Source organism: Ailuropoda melanoleuca, chromosome 10 (assembly GCF_002007445.2).
Source record: "Ailuropoda melanoleuca isolate Jingjing chromosome 10, ASM200744v2, whole genome shotgun sequence".
Classification (NCBI taxonomy): domain Eukaryota; kingdom Metazoa; phylum Chordata; class Mammalia; order Carnivora; family Ursidae; genus Ailuropoda; species Ailuropoda melanoleuca.
Genome location: NC_048227.1, coordinates 36,403,463 through 36,417,680, shown reverse-complemented (window position 1 = coordinate 36,417,680; position 14,218 = coordinate 36,403,463). Strand labels below are relative to the sequence as shown.

Genomic DNA, 14,218 nt, shown 5'->3' with positions numbered 1-14,218 from the left:
GGGGGGGCAATTTCTTAAGAGGGTGGGAGGCACGGTGGTAAAGGCTTTTCTAGAGATCAGGAAAGGGTCTAAATCTTGTCAGAGGATTTTTTTAAAATGCCGCTATACGGTTCCCTGGTGGTCTAGTGGCTAGGATTCGGCGCTTTCACCGCCGCGGCCCGGGTTCGATTCCCGGTCAGGGAACGGGTTGTCGTTACGCTGAGTTCGTTCGGTGTATTTTGCTCTAGTTTGGTTTGTTTTTCCCTTTCCGAAGACTGGCGGGAAAATAGAGTTAACTATTTATTGAGGATACATTCCAGAAAGTAGAACTGCTAAGTAAAATGGAGTGTGAATTTCAAACTCCCCTATACACTACCCACCAACATATAAGCACCAATTATATGCCCCAACCTGTATGAGACTTCATATTCCCCCCACATTTAAAACTAACACTATAAATTATCAGTCTTTTAAATATAATCTCAAATTTTATTTACCACCATCCAGCCTCTTCATAGTCAGTTTTCCCATAGACTTTAAGTCCACTAGGGACAAATAAACTGAAGAACTGCCTAGTATCTCAGCGATCTTGAACTGAAGACTCCATGTTCTGCTCTGGTATTTTCCTTTTCTTCCAGGTAAGATTAGCTGCAATAAAAATGTAAGCCTGGCTTTTTTACTTGCAGTGGTCTCGCGGATTCTAAATTTTGTGGATACGGAGCTGTTGCTTGAATAGTTTCATGGGCATACTTCACCTTTAGGAAATTCAGGAACATGGTGCACAGAAGGGTCCCTAAATCCATCTTTGGAAGTGTTGGAAGAAATAAATGAGCACCAGAAACGAAGGTAACAGCTTCTGAAGACCTAACAATGGTTGGAAGGAGAGCAGATTTTTAAAAACCAGAGAGAAGTTGTTTCAGTAATTTAATTTTCATTTTGATGGCCATTTTATTTTTCTTACAGGAAGATAAGAGTTAGGGGCACCAGGGTGGCTTAGTTGGTTAAGAGTCCCACTCTTGATTTCTGAGCATTGCCAGAAGGATTTATCTACATATTCCCAAGAAACTTCACTTGGCAAGCAAGCTACTGAAAACTGGTGGGGTTTATCAGTCACTCTTGCTGGCAGAGATCTGATAACACTGCAGTCAGAGTTGTTGAGATTGAAATTTTTGACTTGCCAATCAATAGGACATTATTTATACAGTCAAACTTTAGACATCAGAGGGTGTAGGCACTCATGCTAAATTTTAAGTCATCCATTGGTGGCAAATGTCAGGGGAGTTTGTTTTATCAGCACTTCACACATGGCAGTGCCCTGAACAGAAGGCTCTCCTCTAACACTTTAAGAGCATTCGTAGTATAAACATGCAACTCATTGATTTCAGTTATACATTTTCACAACTATATATTAATTTGGCACAGAGGCCTTTCTCTTAACTTTGACTTCTTTTTCTCTTTACCACAAGTTTTATCCACACTCTGTCAGTTGAATTTACACTCTCTTACAGGAACACAGACCAAGGAGTTGAACACTTGCACTTGACAGGTTACACAGTAGCCAGGAGACCATTTCAACTCCTTGACAAAGAGCTCAGGGAGAGCAAGGAGGTGTGACTACTCTGTGAGGCCCATTGGTGTAGTGGGGAGTCTTCTTATTACCTGAGGTTAGGATAAGGGGAAGAGAGGGATGGAGTGGGGGCCATGGAGGGAGCAGTACCACTACAGTAAGCACAGCCACATACTTGCTTTCATTTTTAAGAGGTATCCACTCAGTCTCAACAAACTTTTAGCAACAGTTAAAACACCATTTAGGTGGCTGCTTTCAATCCTTCCTTGTCACTGCTGAACCTCCAATTGTCCATGAACGTATGGATAGTCAAAAGGTCCTTACTCCCCTGGCTCATAACCACCCCCACATCATCCTGAGAAGCCTTCTCATATCCCCTAACCTGGCCCATGCATTCCCTTCTGTCTTTTCTCTGAGAAAGCACTACGACCTTATGGTCGCACTTGAATACCACATTTGTCAAGCAGTATAGCAGTCCCTAAGCAACAGTATATCATGTTACACTTCTGTAGAACTGACCAGTAAGGAGACAAAAATCTCAAACTAACTGAGGTAATTATTACTTAGACACACAGCATGAGCAAGTGTAGCATGTTGTCAGCTCCCCACATCCGTAATCCCACAGCATGACACCACACCGGAGGGATCAGATGACAAGAGAACACAAGTGGTGGCTTGCTCTGTCCTGAAGGAGCCAATTCAATATTGCTGCCAAGTTGTTTGATAACTTGTAGTTGCATCCTAGGGAGGTGGAGGCAAGGTGGAAATTTCCAGATCTCACCAGAACCAGGGAGACAGATGAAAAACGGCCTACTTGTAGCCTGCCCCAGGATAGGCAATCTACCACAAGAGATCAGTGAGAAATAGCCATACAATAGCACCTCACAAGACTGCCTATCTTTCCAAGTTCCAAGGGGGTATTCAGCCAAGAACTGGGTCAAACAGCAGTTGAACCTTGCCTGTGTGGCCCACGTGGAGAAGAACAAGGTCACCAGAGTGCCATAGCAGAACCATTCTCCTATACCTTGATCATTGAAAAGGAGGTTGGCTGGATATAATATCTGTGATTCGCACTTTCTTTACGTACGTTTCTTGAAAGTGCTGCTTCACTGTTGCTTTGCTTTCTGTGTTAGTGCTCATCTAATTCTGTTGCTTTTGTAACTTATTTCACAGTCTTACCTGGTGAACTTGAAGATGTTTTCTTTGCCTTTAAAGTCTATTAGGTTTACAATGGTATTGTTTTGAAGCTGATCATCCAGGGTCAATCCCTGGTACCTGATGAGCCCTTTCACTGTGCCTCATCACCTAAGTGATGTATTATTTCCCTTTTTATAATAAGATCAAGGCCCCTAGATTGTTCTCTCTAAAGCCTGACTCCTGTTTAGAGAAAAATCTTAAAAAACGAGAAATTATGTATCACAGTGTTTATTCAACAAATAGATATTCCCAAACAAGTTAAAATAGTAAAACCACCCTGATGATTTCAACACAGTCTTGCCAGGCAAGAACTTTTAAAAAATGACCATCAGTTTAGAACAAAATGTAGAAAGACATAATGCCAGAATAAGAAAGCCCTTGAACATGAATAAATTATTAAAAAGTGAAATATCGCTATAGGTTTAAAAAGCTTAAATTTTAAGCTATTCTTAGATGAAAATTAATCACCCGTAGTGTCTAACGCAGTCCAAACCCCTACTACCCTCAAATCGGAATCCTTCCCACGGAGCGCCCAGGAGCTGGAAAACAAATCCGGGTCAACAGTTCCCAGAGTCTTTAGCTCCTTCTCCCTTTTTACGAATACACTTTTCGGGCTAACACCTGTTGAGGCGCATCGCCCGGCACGCCGCATCCTTCCCCGGAACCGCGAGGCGCGGGCGGGAGGAGCGCAGGCCGCGGCCGCTGACGACGTGAACGGACCCGGTTGCTGGTGTTGCGGTGCAGCGGCGCGAGCGAGGGGCCTTCTGGCCGTAGCTCCCCTCGCGTCCACGCGGGTCGCTCTCCACCAATCTGCGTTTTCCTTGGACCGCCGATGCCGCCGCGGCCACTGGGGTGTCTGCCGGCCCCTCGGCGGCTCCCCTCTGGGGACCTTCCTGTCTCTGCCCTCGCTGCGTGGTGAGACGTGGCCCAGTGGCCGACCCAAGGTCCAGAACGGGCATCAGTGACCTGGTGGCCCTTTGGGTCCTGTGGGCCCTGTGGGTCCTCCAGGAAAAAGGCTGACAGTAACTGTGGCCTTAGGTCCAGAGACCCAGTGGGTCCTCCAGGAAAAAGGCTGACAGTAACTGTGGCCTTAGGTCCAGATAGTCTAAAACGCAAACCCCGCAGAAACCCTCCCCCTTTCAAAGACAGTGGTTGTTGAATGCAAGTAATGCAGCAGTAGCAACCAAAACTCCTAAACGATGCTGTTTGCCCATGCAGCATAATTTTGTGTGAGAGGAATATAAAAACCCCAGGGAAATGGAAGCAGACAAAAACAAAAGTTCAATGCATTGGCCGGGAATCGAACCCGGGTCTCCCGCGTGGGAGGCGAGAATTCTACCACTGAACCACCAATGCTTCCTTAACAGGCGTGACATAGGTGGAATCTAGGGTAGGTATCCAGAAAGACTTGATGATAGTTACAAAACAGGCTTTTTAGAGTGCTGGCTAATACCTGATAAAGGCACCCAAACCAAAGGTTTTTATAGGAAACCTGTACTAGACAAAACTATAGATACCAAAATATCTGATTTGTATGAACAAACTCTTAACTGAAAAGGGCTCTTTCCAACTGCGAAACAGACTCCAATAGAAAAACATAAGAAATTCACCTAGGTTCCTTGTTTCTGTACCTAAATCTTCAATTGTCAATCTCAACTGTTGTCTTCGTGGTTCTGGGAAGGTAACCTAACTCGTAAGTTAGGTGAGTAGAATTCTAATCCAGGGAAGAAATAAGAATTGGAACCAGTATTAGTATCAGACAGAAAAGAGGGGAAAGAACAGAATCAAGATTGATATAATGCAGAAATAAATTCTGGTCTATAGAGTTAGTTCTTTGTAGCTTTTAAAATTTTTCTATTTTATTTTTTTGGTAAAAGAGTAATGATCAACCTTGTAATCGTTATAATGTGTCTGGTTTTTTAAGGTGTATAAAACATTTGAATGGATATGTGATATAAAAAGATTAAGTTTGCAATCAAGGTTTGGGAGAATCCAATTTCCCAAAATAATAGGCTTTGATTTACTTACTAGCTGTACGATGAGTAGACTATTCTAAAAAAATACTTTAACATTGAGATATTAACATAAAGGTCTTTTGTTGAAGTTTGAATAATGGAGAGATTTCTTTTTTCAGTTTTCCCTGGGGAAATTAAACTGAAGAAGGGAACCTGGAGAGCTCCTACACATGTTGGTACTAGGAATCATTATGACTTTTTGAAGGACAAGAGCCACAGAGGTGCAATGACACCTCTCTTGAAGGCAAGCTAAGTGGAGTCTGAGTCATAAACTTGAGCTCAATAAGGAAAACCACCATCATCTCGACCTTGAAGAGCTTTGACTCTATCTGCCCTCTGCCGGACACCCAAGACACACACCAGTTCTGGGCAACATGCTTTCAATTACACCTACATCAACCAAGTGTACATTTATTCCTATATCTCTTTTGAAACTACAAATCTGCACTTCTAACTCACAACTCCTGATTCACAAGTCAATGCCTCATCCACGTCTCAGAGTCACACATGCTAAAACTCAACATACCAGTGAGTTCCATGTCACCATCACACAGCACCACTCACTGTACCTCAACACTCTCGGATCAGACCCGGGGAACAGCCTCTCCCAAAAAGTAGTAGTGCACTGTCTTGGTTTCAGTTGATCACTAAAACAACGTGTCCATGTTGTTCCTAGCCCTGCCTAGTACATTTACCTTCACCACCAACCATTCTTTTGCCCAAACCAGATCTTGCTATTCTTTTTGGATAAATTTTCTTATCCTCCCAACACAGAAACTTGTTTCCAGTATAAATAATAAACAGTGCTTAAGTTTATTGGACTTTCTACAGATTTATTGCCATTTCATTACTAAACTCTTCCATCTATCACCCCTTACCTCCATTAATATAAGTAGATAAAAAACTGGTCTTCTTACAGCTAGTCTAGTCTGCTTCAATCCATTTGCCGCATTGCATTCTAACTGATCATTCCATGGTGTAAGCTGGACATCCTTATAGCCTAAATCAACATCAACCACCACAGTAGCTGACCAACAGCAATCTTCCCTTCCTTGGTCATTGGAGCCCTGGAGACCATAGGAAGTTTTGGGAAAGAACTGCAGTGGTAACGCCTAGAGCTAGCGGGTTTGGGACTTGTGTTGGCTTTGAGACATATGTACGTATTGGAGAAGCACAAGTCTCTGACAGGGATTGGTGATAAGGAAGCAAGAATAAAATGAGTCACTGTGCTGGTAAACCTGACTTTCTAACTTTTCAATTTCACCAAGTCAGTTTCCTGACAGCTGGGATGAAGGCCACCAAAATGTCCCTGTAGGGAGTTCCCTGGAGAAAATATTCTGAAATTTGGTCTTATGGAATTCTTCGTAGTCAAGCTTCAGAGGTGTCCTAGGAGCACAGAGGTCTTCACACAGGGATAATTTTGGATTCTTCAGCTGAGAATTTGTACCCTTTAGAAGGAGGAGGTCCCACCTGAGGTTCTCATCCATCCCAGATCAGGCTCCAGAGTGAGCTGCTTAGTGTAGCTGGAATCTGTGTGGTCATTGAGTCCATGTATGGACAGGTAGCTCCATTTCTGTGAAGCCCAGTAGACGAAGTCTTAGGGCCTGCTGTGGGTTGTGAGAGAAGCAACCTCATGAAGTCTTTGGATATGTTACAAGATGAAGGACACCTTAACCTAAGAATACTGGTGCTTCAATAGCGAGTATCTCACCTCCCACCTGACTGTCCCAGCTTGCAGGCCCATACATTAACTGTTTTTCTTCTTTTTTCTCCACCACGGTAACTTCATTTACTACCTCTTCTTGAATCTTTTTTACAAGGGCAAGTCTGGTCTATGCAAAGATCCAACAGCCAGGGGCAACACTGCAGTCAGTTGAGGAGAGGGAGAGAAAGAATGAAACGGGCAGTGTTTGGAAAGTAAAAATGATTGAAGAGTGTGTCTGTACAGTGACTTGCAGCCTTGGGACTGGGACAGGGCTATGATCATGGAAGGATTAGTGCTGGGCAGGAGGTGCACAACTGTTCCTCTGAGGTGCAGAGTAAGTTCTGGTATGTTGCTGGGGACCTGTAACATTTGGAACTAATATTCTTGCCACACTCATGTGCATACCTTCTGATATCATGACATCACCTACTAGCAGATAAGTATCCTAGAATATGAAGAATAACTTCAGTGTGTGTTTCTCTCTTTGGGAATTCCTTTTGGAAAAAGGCCAGATTTCCCTTCTTTGTCGTGCCTATATTCTTCTGATTTTCTGTTGTCATGATACATGTAAATATATCCTTAGAAGGAAACTTGAGGAGCATAAAGAATGTCTCATCCTCTGCTTTAGGTTGTCATTCCATTAACTTTTCTCGAACCTCCTATATGTTGTGTTGGACCAGAAAGTTGACAAATTTGGCCAATAGAAAATTTCTCTCTATAGGTCACTGTACAGGTCGTTATATCATGAATGGTCAAAATCATACATTAAATTAACTTCAGGAACCTAGTATCTGAGAAGTCAGTTGTTCCTTTTGAATGCTAATTATTTACCTTTTCTATCAGAAAAAGCCTATCAGACAGCTACAGGTACTTTACAAATAGAGGAGTATTCGGACTTTCTGACTTAGGTGGCATAGCAAATGCACAATAAAAACTGTTCAGAACGAGAGAGAAATCGAAGTATGGAATAAGTGCTAGGAAGTTCTAAAGCCAATCAAAAGCTGATCAACTTTAATTGCCGACCACTCAGTTAACAGCTGAACTCCCTAACTGATCACATGGCTACTTTTCACAAATGAGACTACATCAAGTGATAATATGGATAATGTGATAATTGCCAAAGCAGAAGCATGTCCACCTTACCTCTACCCTGTCCAAAACGCCAACTCCAGAAGGCTGAAAGTGCAGGAGAGTATACAACCTCGGCTTCTTAGGAAACACAATAATTTAGGAGATACCCAAACAAGTAGGACAGAGAAATGGCCATCACCAGTTTTGGTGTTCTGAAGAGACAAAATTAAGGGGGGTGAGGGTTGGGGGACAATGTTGGAAGTTCAGTGGGGGTGGTGGAAGACTGTTCTGGACCAAATACTTCCCACTGTTGGCCCTGTGATAAGGAAAGCAGTTAGCATGAGAGGAGCCACTCGATGAGCATTTGATACACTGTGGGAGACAGAGACAAAAATTCAGCAGAAAGCTGGGCAACACAGGCACGGGATTTGATACCACCATATATCCATCCCCATGCCAGGGGCAGTCATCCTGGATTCTTTCTCGCAGTCTCCCTTGACACGAGGCAGTTAATAACCTAGGATTCATCTAGGGAAGAGGTTCTTTTTTTTTTTTTTAAGATTTTATTTATTTATTTGAGAGAGAGAGACAGCCAGCGAGAGAGGCAACACAAGCAGGGGGAGTGGGAGAGGAAGAAGCAGGCTCCCAGCGGAGGAGCCGAATGTGGGGCTTGATTCCAGGACCCTGGAATCACGCCCTTAGCGGAAGGCAGACACGCTTAACGACTGAGCTACGCAGGTGCCCTCTAGGGAAGAGGTTCTGACGTCAATGCAGGCTGTGGCCAGGGAATCATCCTAAATTAAGATATGACCATAATCACACACAAATTTAAAAATAAGGCATTTTTAAAGAATTATTAGTTATTATAGTTGGAGGGTGAAGAAGAAAATATCAAAGTTCTTTGTCTAACAAAATGGCTCTTGGAGATTAATTTATATATCATTACCCTGACAACCAACTAGCATTAAAGGCAATTAAAAATGGAAGGCTATATTCCAGTAGAGACATATACCGAAGTGATTCTTTTTGCTTTAATAAGTCTATTAATGTAGCTATCTTTTGGTTAATGTTCTCAATAATGCTCCTTTTCTCTTCTTTCGTTTTCAGTCTTTCTATCACTTTATGGTTTTGGTATGTCCCTTGAATACAGCATATAGTTAATTTTTTAAAATATTTTTAAAAATTATTTATTTTTTTGAGAGACTGAATGAGTGAGAGAGAGCAAAGGAGCAGGGGTAGAGGGAGAGGCTGCTGAGCAGGGAGCCGGCTTGATCCCAAGACCCTGGGACCATGACCGGAGCTCGAGGCAAACATCCAACCGAGCCACCCAGGTGCCCCAGCATATAGTTACTTTTTAAATCCAGTCTAGCAATATTTATTTTTTACTGAATAATTAAGTCTCCTTACCTTTAATACAATTGTTGATATAGTTAATTTCAAATCTGCTATCTTTTTTTTTTTCTATTTGTCCCTCTTGATCTATGTTTTTATTTCTTTCTCTTTTTGGATTAGTTATCTTTTAAACTATTATAACTTTTTTTATTGTTTTATATACTTTATTTCCATTTTTCCTTTTATGTTTTTCACTGTATTTCATTTTGCTTCTGTTCTTCCAGTGATTAATTTAAAAATTAGTCTTAATCTTTATTTTTCCTTTTCAGTTAATTTTAACCCTTGATTTATCAAGCATAGTAATACTTATTACATTTACCCTCATCCTAAACACTATAGAGACCTTGGAATACTTTTATTCCATTTAGTGTCATCCACATATATGCAGTTATTATTTGTTATAGCTCTGAGTATTAAGCCCCGGAAGATAATTTAAACATTTTTATATGATCAATGTTAGATTTATCCATGTATTTATGGCAACCTTTCTCTTTATATCTTTCCGTGCCTGTCTTTCCATATGGAATCATTTTTCTTCTGCCTGAGAAATGTCATTTAGAAATTTCTTTTGGGGAACGGGGCGGAGCTCGGCCGCGCCGGCGCGTCGAGGGGGGACAGGCAGCCGCCGCGATGGACGTGTTCCTCATGATTCGGCGCCACAAGACCACCGTCTTCACGGACGCCAAGGAGTCGAGCACCGTGTTCGAGCTGAAGCGCATCGTCGAGGGCATCCTCAAGCGGCCGCCCGACGAGCAGCGGCTGTACAAGGATGNTGCGGGGCGGGCGCTGCGCGGTGGCCGCGTCGTTGGTGTAAACAGTGGCCGGAACTACCCCGCGTGGAGGCGAGGCGGTGCCGGCGCTTGGTGGAGGGGCGGCCCCGGGCGGCTTGCGGGGGGGCCTGGGCGCTGTGCGTGGGGCCGGCGGCGCGTCTCATCCCCGCGGTGGCGGGCTGGGGAAACAGGCTGGGCGAGGTGGCCGCTCGGCCCAAGGTCAGCGGCAGAGTCGGGCTTTGAACCCGGTTGCCCTTAGCCCCCCACGGGCCTGTCAGAAGCGCACCCCTTCATCCCCACGCCTTACCACCGACAAGCGGAGGGTGTCGGGGTGGATAGCGGTCCAGCAGGCCTCCACCCAGCGAGCTCATTACTCCCCAAGCTCCTGCAGCTGCTCTCAAAGTCCGTCCTTCCCCCTCAGACCAGCTGCAGTTGCGTAGCGAAGATGGCCTGGGGCTTTGGGTTTCGTGGGGGAGCCCATCGTCTTGGCCCGATTCGGGCGTCCAGCAGCGTGGGCCCCTCACCTAAGTGCATTGGTCTGGTTTCTGCTAGAAACTGGCCTTTCGTTCCAAACTGAGCCTCAGTCTCTGAGAGCTTCATCTGCACGGTGTCCAGGGGGGCCTCCTTGCTGCCCGTGCTCCTTCCATGTCCTGTACTCCGCGCTTTCTGAGTCTGCTTCACTTCCTGAAACCTCCTGGCTGCCCGACGAGTTGGGAATTCCAGTAATTCCCATCTTACAGATACACTGCACATCAAAAAGATCAACCGCTTTGTCCAGTGTGGCAGAGCTGGGATTCAGTTCAGGTCTGCCCGCGGACAGACTGGGTCACTGACTCTTGAAATTAGGATCACCTGGAGCCTTGGCCAGGGGAAGGGGGGAGACGGACAACATTCCAGAGCCCTACCTTGGGAGGCTGTGATTTGGAAATCCTGTGTGTAGCCCTGGAAATTGTGTTTGGTATGTTCTGGGGGTGGTCCTGGGCCCCACTTGGGGCCATCTATCTTCCCTCTTCTGACTTCCAGGGGAGTTGCTGACCAGGGAAGTCTCTGGGACTCAGCCCTCCTGGGGCCTCTCCCAACACCCTGCCTGCCTCTCTCCTCAGGATGACCAGCTTCTGGATGACGGCAAGACACTGGGAGAGTGTGGCTTCACTAGTCAGACGGCACGGCCGCAGGCCCCAGCCACTGTAGGGCTGGCCTTCCGAGCAGGTGAGCGGGGCAGCCGGGCCGGGCGAAAACAGCCAAGGAAAGGGGTCACTGGGGAGCCTGCTGTTGTTCCTCCCAGCTTCCAGGGTAGTGTCTTCCTAGTGCACAAAGCACAGGCAGTATGAGATAGTGTATGTTTCCCCACAAAGAAAAAAAAAAAAAGCAAAGGAGGTGCTTGTAGAAATTTTATGAGGGATTCAAATATCCCTAATCACAATACCAGCTTCTGTTACAGAGGTCTTGAGTACTGGGTCCTGTACTGTGCATTTTATTTCCGTTGTTCCATTTAAAACTCGGTACCCTAAGAGGGGAGCACTGCTGTCCCCACTTTGGAGACATGGAAACTGAGGCTTGCTGGCAGTCAGCTGGGGAGCTGTGGTTCAGATACAGACTGCTGGGACCCTGCCTGAGCTGGGTGCCCTGTCAGGCAGTCTTTGCAGGGCGTCACTTAATCTCGCAGCATCTCTGTGCGTGCCAGACTTGTGTTGTGCCCATTTCAAGGATGAGTAACTGAGCCTGGGGGAAATTAGGTCACTTGCTGGAACTGTCAGATCTGGAATTCATGTGCAGTCCTTGCCTGCCCCAGGGGCTGCTCTCATGAACCACATGCCCCCTGCCCAATGTTAAAAACCCAAGCTTGGGGGTGGTTTACTGCCCTTCAGTGTATCTCCTTCCCTCAAGAAAAAGAGAGGTTTGAATTTCTGTTCCTAGAAACTTGAACAGGGGTTGTACTGTGTTTTTACAGCTGTGGACCCAGGCTTGTGTGGATGGCTCAGTAAATTCGGTTGATAAGTAAGGACTTTTCTGGCTTCTTTTAAGAAAACTGTAGTGAGGGTTGAGGAAGGAGTGTACAACCTTGGCCACACTTTGGAATTTCATGAGGATCACTGTGCCGGGTCTCAACAGCCGTGTCTTTGGGCGGTTGCTTCATGCCCTGAGTCCTCCTGGCTGGAGTTCCCATCTCCATGGAGGGCTGTGACACCTAGGCCAGCCTCACAGGTGGTGTGAGCCCCCATGCACCCCAGGTCTTGGCCTGAGGGTGTTCAGCAAATGGAAGTCTTAGGGGCCTTCCCCAGGGCTCCCCCCGACCCTCTCAGCGACAGAAGGCAGGCGCACAGCTGGTGCAGACTTGATACAGTGAGGCCCTGTACAGGGGCGACCTTCTGAGGGGAGCAGGTAAGGACTGAAAGCACATCTCCCATTCTGCTTCCTCTTAAAGGCAGTCTTCTGTAGGCTTGCAGGGACTCTTGGGAGATGTCAGTAGGCCTATTTTGTTGATGAAAAAAATGAACACGGAGGGGGGTTTGTTTTTCCCTATAATCCCTGGTAGGGCACTGAATGTGGGGGTTACTAGACCCTAGGTGGCATCACCACTGGGGCAGGGGATTGCAGTCTTGATACAGGACACAATACGGACTGGACAGGCTGTTCTTTGCTCCTCCCATGTGCTACTTTTGTTGCAAAAATGCACTTTTTCGTGGGTAATTGTTTTCCTTACACAGTTTTTGGAAGGGCAAGACACAACTTACCCACCCCAAACTGGCTGCTCAGTCAAATCGAGTGTTAAATGGTATTAGATTTAACGAACTAAAAATGAGAGATGGGATGAAGGTTAAGATTGTCACTGCAGATTGTGGCCTGGAAGATGAATTAGTGAAGCTGAGCCAGGGGTCTTTTAAGTCAGCATCATTGGCATCTGGGGTCAGAGAATTCCGTGTGATGTGTCTTGTGCGTTGTGGGCTGTTCAGCATCTCTGGCCTGTTAGATGGCCAGCTACCCACTCTGCCAAGTTATGACAACCAAATTGGCTGCGGTACATGGCCGGCTCTCCTGTGGGGGCCTAACTGGTTGAGAACCCTGAGCTGGGTGGAGAGAAGCCTCCCTGCTGGGAGAAGTGCAGGAGAAAGGTTAGGAAGTGGGGCTCATCTGCTCTGTGCTGACAGGGGCAAGATGGGGCTTTCTGGAGCTGCTGTTCTAGTGGGGGAAGCAGCTCGAAGAAACGGCCGTTTTGGCTAGTGACAGGTAAATGCTCCTGCACAGCACACAGGTACTGGGATGCGGTGACTGTCTATGTAGAACAGCTGGGGAAGGCTTTTCTGAGGAGTCATGTTTGGGTTGACCCCCTGAACGCCCCCAGACAACCAGCCATTCAGAGTGGCAGGCTAGGGACCAGCAAATATAAAGACCCCAAGGCAGGGAAGAGATTGATGTAGGAACACAGGGCGCACAGGAGACAGGTGGAAAAGGGCAATTATTCACAGTGATGCGGAGCTACTGGAAGGTTTCAAGCAGGGGAAGAACAGTCTGGTTTGAACTTTAAGAAATAATCTGTGCTTGGTAGAGAGGTGGTGTGGAACAGAACAAGGAGATGGTAGAGATTCCGGGTAGGGCTCTTGCACACTCGCTAGTAGGTGTGAAGGGTGAGGAAAAGGACTCCGGATGGTGGGGCTGGGGGATGGGAAGTCCAGGTTGGGCCTATAGGTATGGGATACCTTCTAGTAGGATCATGGAGGAGACTCAGTCTGCAGAGGTAGGGATTTGCTCAGTGGACCCTACAAGCTAGGGGTGGCTGCTCCCTCCAGCTCTCTCCACCCACCCATCCCCACCCCCCTGTCCACCAGATGAAGCCTTCGAAGCCCTGCGTATCGAGCCTTTCTCCAGCCCACCTGAGCTACCCGATGTGATGAAGCCGCAGGACTCAGGAAGCNCCCCCCCCCCCCCCCAATAAACGAGATTTGGGTGTCTGCCTGGTTGCTGCCTTTTTCTGTGCACCCTTTCCTAAGGCATCACCTTCCCTGGGATGGTTCTGCTCCCCTGCAAGACTCATCCTCAGCCCCTTGCTTGCCTAGGCCACCTTGAGAGACCACTCCCTGTGGTCAAGCTCTGTGGGCCCAGCCAACCATCCCCACCCCAGTCTGCCCCTCTGAGGCCACTGGCACAGGACTAGGAGAAACCCAGAGCCGAGGCCAGCCGAGGCCTGGAGACCCAAGGTTTGAGGCTTTGTTCCTGCTACCAGGCAGGCTCCCAGGCAGCTTCTGAAGGAAGGAGCAAAAGTAAGCTGCAGCCAGTGTGTTGGCTCCATGGAGGACGACCCAAGCCTAGAGCCACCCAACACAGGTCCTCTGAAGCCAACAGAGTGCACTGGGGGGAGGGGGGCAGTCAGTAAGAGAACAGCTCTCTCTCCACCCCTAATAAATCATCTACAGACCCAATTCCTGCATTTCTCATTTTTATTTGACAGAAAAAGTTGCTCTTGCTGTACAGATTTTAAAAAACCAAAATGCCTTTAAGAAACGTGAAGAAAAGTTGGGGGAGG

General features: G+C 46.5%; 1 protein-coding gene, 1 long non-coding RNA gene and 2 other non-coding genes across 4 annotated transcripts in view; 3 read left to right on the top strand and 1 right to left on the bottom strand.

Moving 5' to 3' along the window:
• LOC117804193 overlaps positions 1 to 8,801 on the top strand; it is a 9,099-nt gene extending 298 nt beyond the window's left edge. Inside the window, exons 2-3 of the long non-coding RNA XR_004628531.1 lie at positions 666 to 825; positions 4,878 to 8,801. This is a non-coding gene — a long non-coding RNA (uncharacterized LOC117804193). The remainder of the gene's footprint in view (positions 1 to 665; positions 826 to 4,877) is intronic.
• TRNAE-UUC lies at positions 112 to 183 on the top strand. Its single transcript has one exon. It is a non-coding gene; the product is annotated as a tRNA-Glu (tRNA).
• On the bottom strand, positions 4,029 to 4,099 carry TRNAG-CCC. Its single transcript has one exon. It is a non-coding gene; the product is annotated as a tRNA-Gly (tRNA).
• A 687-nt stretch (positions 8,802 to 9,488) lies between the features above and the next one.
• ELOB (elongin B) lies at positions 9,489 to 14,114 on the top strand. The gene is made up of 3 exons (XM_034670552.1): positions 9,489 to 9,694; positions 10,800 to 10,905; positions 13,524 to 14,114. The coding sequence occupies exons 1-3, from the start codon at positions 9,557 to 9,559 to the stop codon at positions 13,628 to 13,630; spliced, it is 351 nt and encodes a 116-aa protein (XP_034526443.1). The 5' UTR covers positions 9,489 to 9,556; the 3' UTR covers positions 13,631 to 14,114.
• The last annotated feature ends 104 nt before the right edge of the window (positions 14,115 to 14,218 follow it).